General features: G+C 42.2%; 1 protein-coding gene across 1 annotated transcript in view; it reads left to right on the forward strand.

Annotated features, from left to right (window-relative positions):
* The first annotated feature begins 6,719 nt into the window (after positions 1-6,719).
* Rab2a (RAB2A, member RAS oncogene family) overlaps positions 6,720-16,757 on the forward strand; it is a 63,947-nt gene continuing 53,909 nt past the window's right edge. Inside the window, exon 1 of the mRNA XM_021645022.2 lies at positions 6,720-7,015. Within this exon, the coding sequence (XP_021500697.1) occupies positions 6,970-7,015 (46 nt within the window). The 5' untranslated portion in view covers positions 6,720-6,969. The remainder of the gene's footprint in view (positions 7,016-16,757) is intronic.

Below are 16,757 nucleotides of genomic sequence, written 5' to 3' on the forward strand. Positions count from 1 at the left end.
CCTACTCAAGACAAAGGAGGGGTGGGTAGCTGAGGGAGACAGCTCAACAGTGGAGCACACACTTAGCCTGGAGGAGGCAACAGTTCAATCCTCAGCACCAAAACCTAATGACAACAATTTTAAAAGGCAAATGGGAGAGTGATTTAAAATTCTGTGTGGTCTGATGTCTGCTGAGACCAATTTACAAAGCATAAAAATCCTTTTTGTTGTTGTTGTTACAAGGTTCTGTAGAATGGGTTGGGGTGAGAGTTTATTTGGCAAAGTGCTTACCATACACCGTAAGGACCCATGTTCAATTCTTACCACCTACGTAAAAAGTGGTGTGATTTTAATCCCAGCACTAAGGCAGACAAGCAGATCTCTGTAGTTTTCAACTAGTCTACCCGAACCAATAAGCTCCATCCAGGTCCCAGTAGGAGACCCTCTTTTGTGGGCAGATGGCCCCGGAAGACATCTGGAGTTGAGGTTCATCTTTGGCTTCCATATGTACTCACCCCACACCCCCACACCCAATCAATCACTCAATCGATCGATCAAAAATTAAGGTGCTGTAGCAGTCCGTGTTTCTGTTGTTTTAAAGACGGGGTCTCACTATGTAACCCAGCTTGAAAATTGAGTCTCGTGCCTCGGCTGGGCTCCCTGGAAAGGAGGTCTCTTAATACAGGATTGGGTCTCTCAGTTAGATACACTGTAGAAAATCATACATGTGAAATGTAGTATGCATATATATATTCTTCTAGCAGCAATGTGACTTTTAGAGTCCTTGAGTCTATCTGCAGTAATTCGAGTAAGTGAGCAGCTAGATCATCTGTGTTGAACAGAAGGAAGGTTCGAAGAGGAGTTTTTCAAGGTCATTAGTCTTTGGGAAAAAAACAGACTTCCCTTCAGGTCTGAAATCAACAATGGACCATCTTCTAACAGCTTCTTTTGGAGTTGCAGGGGTATAAAAGACCTACTACTAACTCACTTTTAACTCACTTTTATAGCGGGACTTTATCAGACCCACCAGAGGTATAAATACTGACGTGGAGACTTTTATATAGTTTAAAGCTTAGGTCTTTAGGTCAGGCAGGTTCACAGCTACCATCTAGACTTGAACTGACTATCTTGCCTATGATTGGCCAAACGGCTACCTCTCTGCTCCTGTTCAAGCCTGTCTGTTCTCCCAGCGTGCCTCTCTCTCCCGGAAGTTCTGCCCTCCACGTCCTGTTCCAGCTATTGGGCGTCAGCTCTTTATTATAACCAATCAGCAGTAAGACAATGCTCAAACATTTTTTTTTTTTTTTTTTTTTTTTTTAGATTGCCTCTAGGCAAGTGAGGAGGGACAAACATTTACAAACTAGAAAACCCTGTGAAGGGCCCTAAAATTACAATACCAATATCCTGCCAGCACTTGGCTCTCTGCAGGCACAGAATTAACAATTGAAAACACAGAGACATTCCTTCACACAGTGTGAAGGAGAGTTACCCCAACATACTTTTAGGTGTGTACTAATTATTATTTCAAATATTCATAAAGCACCGTCTTATGAAAATGAAGTTACTGTTATTCCAGTGTTGACTGTTCCTCTGATCTATGCACCAAGGTCATTCCCTAGAACTTCTTTCACTACCAATTTATAGGTAAAAGATAGGTTACATGTAAACAAGTTTCTTATCTGTCTCAACACACGGATAAGGATACGGATTTGCCGTTTCTGATTTTGGAACAAGAGGTTGTAGCTGGACGGTAGACCCCCTGCTTATATGTGTAAAGCCTTGGATTCAACCTCCGTTATTGACGACTTTTTTAAAGGATAAGCAGGATAGAGCAGTAGACAGAGAAGTGGTTTTAATAGGTCACAAAAAGAGAAGTGTGGCGTTTTGAAGGAGAATAGCCCCGTGGGTTCATATGTTTGAATACCTGGTACCCAGTTGATACAACTGTTTGGGAAGGACTAGGAGGTACAGGCTTGTTGAAGGAGGTGTGTCACTGGGAGCAGGCTTCAAGGTTTTTAAAAGAAAATCCACTTAGCTTTCTGTCTTTGCTTTGTGACTACTGTCTCAAGATGTATACTCTCAGTTACTGCTCCAGGGCCGTGCTCCCTGCTGTGAGGGTCATGAACTAACTCTCTGAAACTGTAAGCAAGCCCCCAGCAAACTGTTTCTGGTATAAGTTGCCTTGGTCATGGTGTCTCTTCACAGCAGTAGGATAGTAACTAAGACAAGAACTGAACCAGAATGTTGCCCCACTACACTGAAAAAGGCAAATGATTAAAACAGCAAAGCAGAGCAAAGGGGTTGACGCACTTGGAAGACTAGTGAAGGCAGCCACTGTAAAAGCTAACACCCTGAAGGCGCTCCCTCTGCAAAACCCACTCTCATGTCCCAGGAGAAAGCTCAGGTCTCTAAGATGACACATCTCCTTCAGCCTTCAGTAGTCAAAGCTACTCATGCTCAGTACAGTGAGACCCTACCGTCCTCCAAGGAAAGCTCCTCTGGGTGGCTCATTTCACACCTACAGTTCTTAGAGACAATCGAGAAGAAACATAAGGAAGCAGAGATGACTTCAATGTTGTGCTGTGTGCACCACATTGTGTAGACAATTCACAGTTTCATGTTGGAACTACGGCAACGTATACTTAGTTTTTAGCAACATATATCCAAACTTGTTCAATAGATGCAGTAGTAAAGTCAAGATCTGAAGTTTATTCTTCCTCTAGAATTGGTGCTGAGCTTATTAAGTATTTGCTAGAAAATCAGTTCTATAGAGTACTTTGAAATGGCTGAGATAATGGGAATTCAATGGAACAAAATACCTGAATAGCAAAAAAGAAAAGAAGAAATGGCAAAATGAAGCCATTTTACATGGATCTTGATTATTTCTGGGTCATACTCTTCTGCAAGAATGCCTTTCATAGAATTTTACAAATAGGAATATATATATAATTGTTTCATAGCATTTCAGAAGACTGTTTAGGTAGAAGAAAATTACAATCTTCTGTGTATCTTCATATTCTCCATTCCTTTGCCCTTCCTTGAAATCTGAGAGTTTTTAATACCTTAGAAAACAGAAAATTTTGGTTTGGGACACTAAATGCAAAATTGTAACATACTTTTAAATGCTTACGAGAACTTCAACAAGGAGTCATTTAAGAAACATAGTCATAATAGTCCTTAAATCCCACAGTTTTGACCTTCAAACCACCAGATATGAGGTAAGACTGAGGAATGAGGCTACTGGAACTCATTCCCAAGAGAATGAAAGTTGCTGAAAATCAAATTCAATGGAAAAATCCCAGGAAGTCTTCTACCACTTAGTCTAGGGAATTTCTATTGAAAAATACATTTGGGTTTTATAGGCTAAATAAAATGTCTTAAATGACATTTGCTTACATCTCCATTTACAAGAAGATTTAAGACAATGTATATATTTGAAGAGAATAAAACAAAATATTACAAATGACAGACAAAAAAGATATAGAAGGAAGAATGTCTCCTCTCTTTTGAGATTGGGGTCTTGCTATGCATAGTCCAGGCTGCATAGCTCCAACCCATGCTTCTACCTCAGCCTTCAATGTGCTAGGATTAGAGATGTGTGCCCCAATGCCCAGCTCAAAAACTGACTCTAAACGGGAACTTACATAATAAGTAGACCTTTACTTCGTTAAAATAACTTTTAGAAAGTATACAGCATTTAAGAATTTTACATTTTTACTAAAAAAGAAAAAAAAATGAGGCTGGAAGGATGGCTTAGCCGTTAGGAAATCGTGTTGCTTTTCCGGAGGACCCAAGTTTGGTTTCTGTGCCCCACATTCAGGCAGCTCACAGCCTTCTCAAACTTCAGCTCCTTAGGCACCTTCAAACATAGGACACACATTCACAGGCACACACACACACACACACACACACATACATGCATACACACACAAGTAATAACATTAATCTTTAAAATTCTTATTGTGCTGGGGATGGAACCTCAGGACTTCAAGCATGCAGGGCTAGTACTGCATGACTGAGCCACAACCCCATGCCTTATTTTTTTTTATCATGTTTAAAAACTTTAATTTTTTTTCTTTCATACATATTTTCTTCCTTGATCATCAATCTCTTTTGTTTTTGTCTGTACACAAGTGTGTGTGTGTTTGGGTGCACGTGTATCAATGAGCCAGGAGCCAGAGACCAACGCTGGGTGTCTTCAATTGCTCTTTACCTTGCTTTTTGAAGCAGGATCTCTTTGTGAACCTGGAGCTTACTAACTCAGCTGCACTCCCTAGTCAGTAAGATCTGCCTGTGTCCCCGGGATCCAAACTCAAGAGTTGTCCAGTCAACTCTTACCAATGAAGCCATATCTGCAGCCCATACCTCCCTTTTGCAAAGCACCCATCCTTCACATTTTCCAGAGCACTGAACTGAAGCTCAGAGGAAGATCTGAAAATCAAGCACTTGGACTTGGTGAGATAGCTCAGCAGATCAAGACACCTGCCACTGGGCCTGGCAACCTGAATCTATTCCTGGGACCCACATGTCTTGAGAGAATCCAATTCCAGGAAGTTGTATGCTGATCCACTGGGGTGCCATAACATACACATTCCCACAGCTCAAGAGATGTACAGAATAATCTAACAACAACAACAAAAAAAAAAAATAGAAACAAACAAAGGTATCTTCACAGGGGATTATTCCCTTAACTGGGGCCTTTCCATCTGGAGATTGAACAGACATACAACCAAGCAAGCGCAGATGTAAAGCAGCCCGCCCTTCCAAGTGGCCAACTTCAGCCTTGTACAGATCCACACACTGAGAGGCAAAAACATTTTGTCACCATCATCCATTCAGCACAGAGCCAGGACCAGAGGCCAGGTTTCCTAAGCTCTCCATACCACATTGCCCCTAAAGCTGTGTATATATTTCTGTGGGTTCTTTTTTCCTACACACCTAATTCTTCCCTTCATAACTTCCCTTGTGTCTCCTGTATAAAATTCTATATGCTTATTCCTTGACACACAAGGCCCTGAGTGGCCTAGCACAGGTGTCTTCTCTGGGTAGCTGTCTCCTCTAGAGGAATGTTTCTGATTCCTAAAGAGAGTAGGCTTCATTCTATAGAGTTGGCCTTCAGGGATTGATAGGATATAGTAAAGACCATATCCTAAGAGTAAGGATCTGAGTTTCTAACCAACACCCAGAAAAGATAACTTGGGTGAAGCCACTTAGGTAGGAAGGGGAAAACAGCCCCAAATATGAAGAACTTTGCAAAGGACCTTTCTTCTTCTAAAGCCCCGGTGAACCCGATTATTCATTTCAGTAACTTTTCACATCAATTTCTTGTCCTACCCCTGAACCTTTAGCAAACCACCTCCACTCCACGTATTGGAGAAAAACCTAGTGAGTTCCCGATTGTCAGCCATGCAAATGATGTAGCAACTGACTACAGCCATCCTAGCAGGATGCCATCAACAGTAACAACAGGATGGCAGATTCCCAAAGGGAGAGAATATCAGTCAGCAGGAAGCGGGCCACTAAATCCCACTCATTCCTCCTCCAGCAGCATTTCTTTTCATTGCCAACAGAAGAGGTCTTAAACCATTAAATTAGCTTCCTTATGTAACTTTAAATTCCCCGAACAGATCCATGAACATCACTCTGCTTTATTCCTTATTCGTGTATGTGTGCGCATATGTATGTGTGTTGTGTGTGTGTGTGTGTGTGTGTGGTGTTGGTTTTCTCCTTCCTCAATGGAATCCAGGGAACGCACTCAGTCAGGCTCGAATGGCAAACGCTTTTGCCATTTTGGGGGCACACTTTTGAAACAGGATCTCATGCTCAAACCCTCAGTGTAGTGACAAATTATCTAGACTACTGAACCTCCTGTCTCTATCTCCCAAGTCCTGCGATTATAAATACATGGCTGGCTTATAGGAACCTTTGTCCTTTCTATACACACTCACTTGAAACTGGTTCAGACATAATCTCTCTAGAAAACTATTCAGATAGTGAAACTCTGTCCTCTACCTTCTTCAAAGCCTGGCCTTTTCCAGAACTGGGTCTGCCTCTAGTTGCTACCACTGGCAATACATTCAAATACACTCAACGGCAAAAATACCTTCTAACTGCACACATAACACACACACACACACACACACACACACACATATATATATATATATATATATATATATATACATCAATGAAAATGACGACGTTCCCCAACTTGGTTCCCCAACGTTGGTTCTGCACTTACTTCAGTATTTCATACAGTATATACACAGAACATGATTAGGCCATATATGTATACAGTACATGTACACATTACATAGCACTTAGAATCATGGCCTGATACACGGCATGCAAATGTACGTCTCCTTGAATATTTATACAGATGTTTTTTTGTTTTTACATATTTTGGGGAGCAGCGTAAGAGCATTGCACCCACTATAGGGACATACCACGCTTACTCGCTCCCGCCTTCGTTTCCCCCCCGAACACCAACGCCACCGAGTACGCGGGGCTCCCACCTCCCCAAACGCCTTTTCAGCAGCCGGGCGAGCCCCGCACCGAATGCCCTCTCCTCCTCCCCCCACCTAGGGCGGCGACCGAACCTAGCGGGCTCCGGTCCCCCGGCGAGTCCCCGACACCCGCCCTGGTGGGGGGTGGGCGGGGGCGGGGCCCCGGTGGGCGGGACTCGGGCGGCAGGGGCGGCCGCGGCTCCTCCCCTCTCCTCCGGCGGCGCCGGCGGCGGCAGCACTTCCGGGTCGGCGCGGAGGCGGGGCGGAGGCGCCGCGGCTGTTATTGTTCCGAAGGGCTGGGCCGCTGGGATCCGCGCTCGGCGCTGTCAGTTCGTCCCGCTGCCCCTCGGCCCTTGCTGCTGGCTCTCACGGCGGCCGACGGCGGGCGGGGCCCGGGTTCGCGGCCGAGCGGCGCCGGTAAGGGCGCGGAGGAGGCGCACAGCGGGAGGAGGAGCCGTGAGCCTGGCACGAAGCGGCCGCGGCCATGGCGTACGCCTATCTCTTCAAGTACATCATCATCGGCGACACAGGTAAGGCCGCCGGCGGGCCGGGGGTGCCGGGGCGGCCGGGCGGCCCCCTCGGCGGCGGCCGGCGCGGGTCGGAAGGCGCGGCGCCTCCCTTCCTCCCCTCCTCCCTCGGCCCCCCGGCCGCCGCTCCATTTCCGCAGTGCTGGCGCTGGTGACGTGGGCGCTTGCGAGCGGCCGCGGCCTGGCCGGGCCTTCCCCGCGGCACCCGGGCCCGCTGCAACCCGGCCGGCGGCAGCCGTTTGCGACAGCGGGGGCGTGTGACAGCAGGGCGGCCGGGCCCCGGGGCCCCCGCCTCGCCTGCCTCCGCGGCCCGGGGAGGGAGAGGGAAGCCGAGCCAACCGGAGCGCGACGGACCCCGTCCCGGATTTTTCTGCCCGGACCCACCTCCCCACGACCTGCACGCTTCCGCCTAGGCCCGGGCAAGGCGCACCCTGAAGTGGGACAGCGTGTTGAGGAGGAAAAGAAAAATATTAAAGAAAAAAATACCTATGTGTATACATATATACATATATTTGAAATGTATATATTTGAAACAGCAACTTCCAAGTCCGAATAAGTCAGATCACATGACTCGATGGATGAGCAAATCTCTTCTGGGCCATTAAAACGCTGTAGAGCCTTGGCGACTTCTGCCACGTGTATGCTGGGGTTAATGATAGTAATCCCAGGCAGGTCAGTCAGTGCTCTGGGTGTGAGCATAGTGCGGGTATGCTGACTGAGTACTGGATTTTTTTTTTTTTTTTTTTCAGTTGTGTCAAGTCCAGGATCACAGCTGCTAATTTTCAGGTGACCTCGTGAACGTGTGTTAAAAAAAAAAAAAAATAATAATTAATTAATTAAAATAAAATCAGTTCCCACTTAAAAATAGCATCCTAAAATGAGTTCCTCAAGCAAGTAAAGAAGCTCTTTATGAAATACTTTGAAACCCCGAGATTTGGGCCTTACTTCGAATCTAATAATAAATGTAAAGCGTGTTCAGGTGTTAAAACTATTAATACACCAGAGTCTGATTTCAGTAGTGTCTGTTGCACAACCTGGACCCCTTGCACAACACTGAAAACGTAGATGCAGCTTGAGTTTGCCCTATAATGTAACACGTTCTATAAGTAAGTGTAGAAGTATGTTGATTGCTGCCTAAAATAAATCTTCCTGCTGTAAATACAAGACTTTTTTTTTTGGGGGGGGGGGGAGTGTTTGTGTGTAAGGAAACGGATGGTTTTCCATGCAAGGTACTGGGTAAAGCCATATTGTATAAGCTGTTTGGAAAGGAGGTATGTAAAAGCACTGAGTTATAAAAAATAAAGTAAAATTGTAGGTGTCAGATTAACTACAGTATGCCTGGGTTTGTGAAATAGGAATGACTGACCACTTGGTTGTCTCAGCAGTAGCAAAAATTAGGTTTAGAATTTGCAGTGTATCTTGATTTTATTGGGGGTCTGCTGTGGGTTAATAAAGTAATGTGCGGGGAATAATGGGGTTGCACGTATTAACAGGCTTGCTCTTCATTCTCAGGAAACGTGTCCCCATCCAAAACCAGTCCCTGTAAATTTGAAGGGAAGACACTCCTTTCTTGGCATTCTGTTCTGACCTAGTTCTGGCATTTGACTATTTGACAATGGGCTGTAGAGTAGTAGCACTTCCCACACTCCACTTTAACTAGTGTAGTTTAGCATCAGTTTACTGGTCCTGAAATATCTGTGTCAAGAGGCAAACTTCTGCTCTAATGCCTTTGTCTTTTTAGCCTGCCCCTCTGTATCACCTTAATCTTGCCTATGAGGCCTGTGGGCTGGTTTCTGAGGCTTTCCCTGGTCCCTCCTCCTCCCTCTGTTTGGCCTGCCTTCTGCTACAGTCTTTCCCAATGAAATGTTGCTTTTTAATTAAAGCCATGCCCCTGTCTTCCATAACGTCTGCAGAATCAACCTGTCTTGACCTCTTACATGTGTCTGTACTCTCCTGGGACCTTGATTAGAAATGACTACTTATTTTCTGGATTATATTTCTCAGTTTATATCATTTTTTTCTGATATTAATTCCAGGCTGATTTTATAGGTCTTTGTGTAAGCATCTGCATTTGCTTATGTACTTCTTGAGGGTAGAAAAGGTGTTCTGTAGGGCTCTGTGTTTTAGGATGAACCTACTCAAAGGTAGGTCTCATATTTACTTAACTTACCCAAGAGCCAGTGACCACTGTATTTCTATTACTGTACATTGATAATTTCAGTTTTTCACCCCAATTCTGCAGCCTTCTTGCTTAATTGGTTTTGTTTAAAACATGTAATTGATATATATGTGTGTGTATATATATACACACACACACACACACACATACACACATATATAAAGTGGCAAGTGTTTTTGCTTTGAGCAAGCCTAGCCTAATAATATGAGCAGATAATTATTAACAGAAAAAGCATGTTTCAGAACTCTGGCATTGTTGTGTTTTTAATCTTATCATCAGTCCTGCCCCTCATCTAGATACACAGATGCACAAGCCAGTTGTGTTTACTCCTAGCTAGAATGTCCCTTCTTCTTTTTGCCTAGATTATGTTAAAACTCCTTCTTCCCTTTAAGATAGTAACAAACATTTCTCCATCTTGAATTACAGGGATCTTTTCCTCGTCTCCCCCACTCTCTGTTCCTCTTCTCTTCTTTCCCACTGCAGTTTGAATTTTAAATGATCTTTTTTTATTAGGAAGGATTTACTTTTCACTGTTTTGTAAAAAAAGTTTGTGTGCCCTGAGAGGAGGTGTGTACCAAGGTGGTGACATTTGAGCTGGAATTAATTAAATGAGCACAGATTCACCAAATGGGCACAGTCGGCAGCTCAACGGAAATACTTGAAGCATAGGTGAGCAGGGTTAGAGATTTGAGAGCTAATCACAAATGGAATCCTCTTGTCCAAGATTTCACTACCTGAACTGTTGAAATTATGTCTTTTTAAATTTTAAAATTCTATGGGTATGTGTGAATGCCTGCATGTAGATTGTGTGTATGTGTGTGTGTTTGTATTGTGTACATGTCTGATGGCTTTAGAGGCCAGAAGAAGTTGTCAGATCCCTTGGAACTACTTTACTTTGTATGGGTCTTGGGAACTGAACCCATGATCTCTGAAAGAGCAGTGAATGCCCTTGGCCACTGAGCCATTTCTCCAGGTCCCAAATAAAGAAATCTTATAGAGAAGGGGAAAAAGAGTCTCAAAACATGAATATATTCATGAGTAAGCTCCCACTATGAGAAGCTCCTACCCCGAGTTCTCTGTGTGTTGTCTTACAAACTTTTGTTTGCAGTAGTAGTACTTTAATATACCTCACTTGGTCAGTGGTGTTCCTTTATGCTAGTTTTTCTAAATTGATTCTTTCCTTACGGATGGACTTTTCTGCTTTGCAGATTTTTTATTATTATTATTTTAAGTACTCCCTTAAAAGTGTTGTGTTCACTGCTGTGTTGTCATCAGGTGTTGATGGCCATACCAATAAGTCAGGTAATTGCAGAGCAAAATTATAGATCGTGCAACCCAAAATGCAAAATCTTATTTACTTGGTGAAAATTATTTTGGTGCATTGGTTCACATGTAAAACCATGGACTCCTGGGAATCTGACAGAGTTGCCTTCTGGAATGAAGTAGACAATGACCTTTCTTTAATGAACAGGAAAGGAAACTGAGAAGGTCTTCCTTCAGAGAGGAAGAGCCACCTGAAGAGTAAGCTGTCATGGATTCCCCAGAGGAAGGGTCAGCAGTGTTAAATTCAGTAGAAACTGACTGTTGGTGGAAGATGTGATCTGAGTGCTTTGCACACTGTTGGGTGAGGAGGCAAATGGGATGCAGAAATGTGGGCTATACTTGCATTCTTGCTCTCTGAATATACAGTTTAAATTTACTGTGCAAATAGGTAGAACAAGTGCTAAACTGTGTTTAACAGTTGTTTCTGGAGAAGAGAGAACTCAGCTTGTATTAAGAAAGTTTGTGTTGGTCGGATGAAGTTTTCTGTACTCGTTTTCTGTTTTTGCTATTGCTTTTGAGATGGGGTCTTGGCTGGCCTTGTATGTGTGTTATTTTGTCTTCAAACTCATGGGAGTCCTCCTGCTTTAATCTCATGAGTGCTAGAATTACAGGCATGTATCACCAGGTCCAGCTATTTTTTCTTTTAAGTTTTAATATTGTAATATTAGTGCCCATGGTGTTCTCTGCCCTGTGTTCACGGTCCAGCCAAGGTTTCATAGTCTCTATCAATTGTATTTCATGTCTTGGAGTGTTGGGGAAATTTTTTCACTTAGGAAAGCTCATGAGTAAAGCTCATGGCCTACTAAAGCTTATGCCATTTCACCTTACTGCTCATCCTCAGCCTTGGATAAGGCTGTGTCCTTTACAACAGAAGACAGTCACATAGATCCTCTTCATCTTGTCTCTAATGTCTAATTTTCTGTTAGAGCTTCCCACTTGGTTTCATCCACTTTGCTTATTTACAAGCTTTAAAATATTCCACATTTTAGCTGTTGTTCTTTGCTTGTAAATAAAAGACATCTGCCAGAAAGATGCTAGATTCCCTGGGCTGCTACACTCAGGAAGTCAGTCCCCTTTTAGTTCTTGCTCGTTCAGACCACTTGAATCTTCTCATCTCTTGAGAAAAAGGTATATTAGTTCCATAGTGACATTTTATTCTTACAAACTTTTGTTTGCAGTAGTAGTACTTTAATATACCTCACTTGGTCAGTGGTGTTCCTTTATGCTATTTTTTCTAAATTGATTCTTTCCTTATGGATGGACTTTTCTGCTTTGCAGATTTTTTATTATTATTATTTTAAGTACTCCCTAAGGAATACTGAGACAAGGTTTGTATGAACTCCATCACATTAGCTTTTAGCACTGTCTGGTGGTAGATTGTCATAAAGAATTTTTAATGCTTTCTATAGTTTCTACATAATGTCAGTGTCTTGTTGTTTATCCCTAGCACTTGTTTTGGTGTTTTTTTTTTTTTTTTTTTTTTTTTTTATTGAGATAGGATCTCATTACATAGCCTAAACTGGTACCAAATTTGAAATGATTCTTCTGTTCCAGGTTCTTCAGTGCTGGGATTACAGATTTATCTAGTCCTTGGCTTTTTTTTTTTTTTGTTTGTTTGTTTTGTTGTCGTTTGTTTTGTTTGGGTGGATTGGGGGCTAAGGAAGGAGAGTCCTGTTTTGGTGTTGTTGTGTGTTTCTATAGACAGATTTCATACAGCCTGGGCAGGCCTCAGTCTCTTGGTGTGAGGAAGAATAACTTTGAAGTGATCCTCTTGCTTCCAGCTCTCCGGTGCTGGGATTACAAGGCATGTACCATTTGCACAGCCCAGATTTTTGGTTTTCAGTTAAGGTCTTTCTTTTGTAACATAAGTTGGCCTCAACTTGAGATCCTCCTGCCTCTGTCTCCTGAATACTAGAATTACTGGCTTGTACCATTGGATCTCTTTTCTTTTTAATCCTTCAAAACATTCATTAGTTTTTAATTTTATAGATGAAGACATTAAGCTATGTAGTTTAGAAAGAATTCTTTTTTGTACTTGTGGAACAAAGACCTTGGGCCACATACCATGCCCTTCCATATCTTGTGGCTTGGCCTCATTCCTGTTTGCATCCCTCCCGTATCTCAGTTTTACTCTTTTTTTTTTTTTTTTTTTTGAGACAAGGTCCACTTTATAAGGTCCTTGAATGACATGGGGCTTACTGTATAGACCAGGCTAGCCTCAAACTCACAGAGATCACCTGCTTCTGCTTGTTTCTCCTAATTATCTTAAATACTCTCATCCTCAGGTATAGCTGATAGTGACTTTGACCAAATTGGAAGAGAAAGAGAAAATGAATATTGATGGCTGTGTTATTGTAGCCAACTCCTTGAAGGCAGGATGGTGCTGGCACAGTTTGTGCTTTCATGAATGATAAATGTGTGATATGTAGGCTTTGCTAGGGAGGCAGCATGGCATTTACCAAACTGTTCCTCATCTCCAAAAATAGTAAAGGGCACAGAGATTGAGTTTTATGTAAATGGGGATATAGGATATATAAATTTTCTGTTGTTACTGGAATAAGCTACCAGAAAATTAGCAGCTCAAACCAAATTATCTTAGTATTCTACAGTTCAGATGTATGATGTGTCTGTTTTGGCAGAAGTCAAACCTTTGGCAAGGCTGGGTTCTGTTCTGGAGAGTCCTTGCTCATTCATGTTGTTGGCAGAACTTAGCTGTGGGGCTCCTATCCCTATTTCTTTGCTAGCTGTCATTTAAGGGCTTTTCCCAACTTTTTCATGAATGAATGAGAACGAGAGAGTGTGTGCACGCACTGGTTTTTTTCTCTGTTTTCAAAGGTAGTGACATACAGTTATACACATGCTTTCCTTGTGTCATGTCTTTCTTTTAGTTTTTGTTTGTTTGTTTGGTTGGTTTTGTTTTATGACTTTGGGTTTTTTGGTTGTTGTTTTGTTTTGAGACAGTTTCTTTATGTAACAGCCCTGGCTGCCTAGAACTTGCTTTGTAGACCAGGCTGCCTTGGAACCCATAGAGATCCATCTGCCTCTGCCTCCTGAGAGGTGGATTAAAGGTGTGTACCACCATGTCTGAGCTGTGTCCTGGCTTTCTAAATCTTGAGTCATCCCATCTCTGGTTAATCTACGAGACTCTGCTATTAACATGCATGTGATTAGATTGGGTTCTCCTGGAAAACAAACAAACAAACAAAAAAAGTTCTTCTCCCAGCCTTGAGTTTTGTTTTTGTTGGTTGGTTGTTACTTTCTAGGTCTTTCTATGTGCAGATCTTGAGCTTGCAGCCATTCTGCCTTCTTCAGCTTCTGACTTACAGAGTTCTGGACTTACAGGCAATTGCCACCAGATCCAGTTGCTGTAACTGGTTGTATAGGGCAGTATCTCTGCTGTTGTAACTCACTGTATCTGAACAATACTATCCATTGAAAGACTCTGTTTTCAAGTTTGGTCATGGGAGGCTGTCAGAGCACAACACTGCCCATAAATGACTAAGCTGGATTTTAAACTTGGGTCTTTCTGACTCCAGAGTCTGTAGTCCCCCCGTATTGTGTAGATTCCTTTGCTTCTCTTAAGCTCCTTATCAAATTGTATTTTGTGGGTTTGCTAATCTCTTGGTTTGTTGAGTTGTTGTTGAGTGCTGCATAGTCCTTTAGTTCCTTTATTTAAAGAAACAGTTTGTGCACTCATACAGACAAAGCAGGATTAGATCTATCTCAAGCTAAGACCAAGTACTTTCTCCGATCTTGCAGCTGTGATTGTTAACTTTCTGAGACTTACTGTCTTTATAACTTGGGAATGAAGGCATTGAAGTGGATGTGTATGTTAGGGTTTTGTTGTTGTTGTTTTGTGTTTTGTTTTGTTTTTTGCTATGACAAAACACCATGACTAGTGCAATATTTTTAACAAGTGTTTAATTGGGCTTACTATCTCAGAGGGTTAGAGTTCATGATGACAGCAAAGGCATGGCCTCGGGAGCAGCTGGGATCTACAGCTATAAGGCAGAGAGTGAGTGTGCACTGAGAATGTCTTTTGAAACTTCAGAGCCTGCCGCCAGTGATACACCTCTTCCAACAAGGCTGCGCCTCCTAATCCTTACCACACATTTCCACCAACTAAACGCCATAAACATGCAAGCTTATGGGTACCATTCTCATTCAGATCACCACAATGTGTGGCTATGAATTGAGTAAGAAATGGTAATAGCCCATCATCACTTTCTGTCCTGTTTCCTTAAATGTTTCTGTAATTACCTCACATTTATTTTAAAATGTTTTAAAACCCCAGATTGGACCATGCTGCCTAGTTTCCAAATAATACAGATTTTGAAACTAAATGAGTTATTTTGCCTTCTATTTTGTCCTAGTACATTAATTTTTCTTCTCCAGTCATATCCACCACCACCACCACCCCTCCCCAAACACACATCGTTTGTCACCTTGCTTGTTTGTGCCCACAAGGTACATTTTAAGTTGTCCTCTGTGGCTAGTCTTCAGTGTTCCTAGCCTATATTAAGATGATCTGTTAACAGTCATTTTATTCTGTCTGTCCATCTATCCATCTCCAAGTCCACTGGTGATTTTTTTTCACTGTATGTGCATTTAGTTGTATATGTACATATGTGTAGATTTGTGTGCACATGGATATGGAAGTCATAAGTTAACAGTGGGTGTCTTCATTTCTTGCTACTAGGTTTTTTCAGGGGAGGAACAATGTTTTGTCTTTTTGACACAGGGTCTCTTTTTGTTTGTTTGTGTAGTGCTGGCTGTCCTGGGACTCACTCTGTAGACCAGGCTCCTGGAACTCACAGATCTACCTGCCTCTGCCTCCCAAGTGCTGGGATTAAAGGCGTGCACCACCATGCCCAGCTGACACAGGGTCTCTTGATGAATCTCAGAAATTGGCTAGACTGGTTGGCCAGTGATTTCCAGGGGTCCTCCATCTCTGCCGTCTACCTCTCCCTTACCCCCGACCTTGTACAAATTACTGACACCAAGCACTATACCAGGCCTCAGACTTTTTTGGCAAGAACTTTAGTTCTTGGTCCTCTAGCTCTTCCCAGTCTTTCTGCTCCCTTCTTCCCTAATGTTTCCTGAGACTTAGGTGTAGGGATTATGCTGTAGATATATCAGCATATATCTATGGGGCTGAGTACTTCATGGTCAGTTCTGTACATTTTTACTAGCTATGGATTCCTGTAGTTTTTTTTATGTAGCCTATTACAATATTTTAAAATACATTTTGAGCCTATAATTTGAATAATTAAATGTTTTATATACATATGTATAGTAATCATTGAAGAATTTGAATTTATTTCTGCTATTAAGTACTGTTATGGCTAAGTTAGCTAGGTGGGGATCAAGACACAGATGACACGCATCCATGCCCACCATGAACTTTTTATATGTACATCCCACACAGGAAGCAATAGGAACAACATATTTCCCAAGATGTCTTACATTCCCTGCACATTATAGAACATTGTAAAGGTTATTGTTTTGTGGGATAAAATAATTAAATTTCTGGAGTTTTCTGTTTGTAAAATTGATGTGATGTCTGGCAAGTGCCTGTTAAAGCCCTGGTGTCCTGGCATGATAGTGTAAGTGGTACGTTTGTGCTTGGGATGCTGACATATGCCTGCAAATCTAAGAAGCCGATACAGGAAGATTATGAGTGGGAAGGCAGCTTGGGGTGTATATTGTGTTCCAGGCAACCTGACTATATCAAGGCTTTATCTCAAAATTAATTAATTACTATTAAATAAAATTTGTAGAAGACTTTGGCATTTGTCCATTTGTAGCAATAACTGGTATGCATCTAGAAGTGTTAGATGGTATCACAAGTCCTGTCTGACTATTTTGGCATAGACTACACGCTTGGACATTTTCCAAGAGTCAGTATTTATAATTAGAAGATCTTGATTGGTGTGGTGTCTCCACTGTATGACCTTAGTTAAGTTCAGATCTCATCCTGTCAGGTAATGCAGGCTCTCCTACTTCACTGCTTGATGTAAAACTAGATACAGGTGCTTTGTGAACTACAAAGTGGTTTACTAATAATAGTACTTCAAGTTAATTGTTCCACTCATTGAACTTCCTACAATTAAATTAGTGAGGTAGGTTTTGCCTATTTAAAAAGGTTAGTTTGCTGATTTCAAACTAATTTCTTGAGTTGAAAACAAGATCACTGTTAATCACAAATAGTATTTCTTCTGATCTTGAAATCCTTTGTACTAA

The sequence above is a fragment of the Meriones unguiculatus genome, chromosome 6 (genome assembly GCF_030254825.1).
Source record: "Meriones unguiculatus strain TT.TT164.6M chromosome 6, Bangor_MerUng_6.1, whole genome shotgun sequence".
NCBI lineage: Eukaryota > Metazoa > Chordata > Mammalia > Rodentia > Muridae > Meriones > Meriones unguiculatus.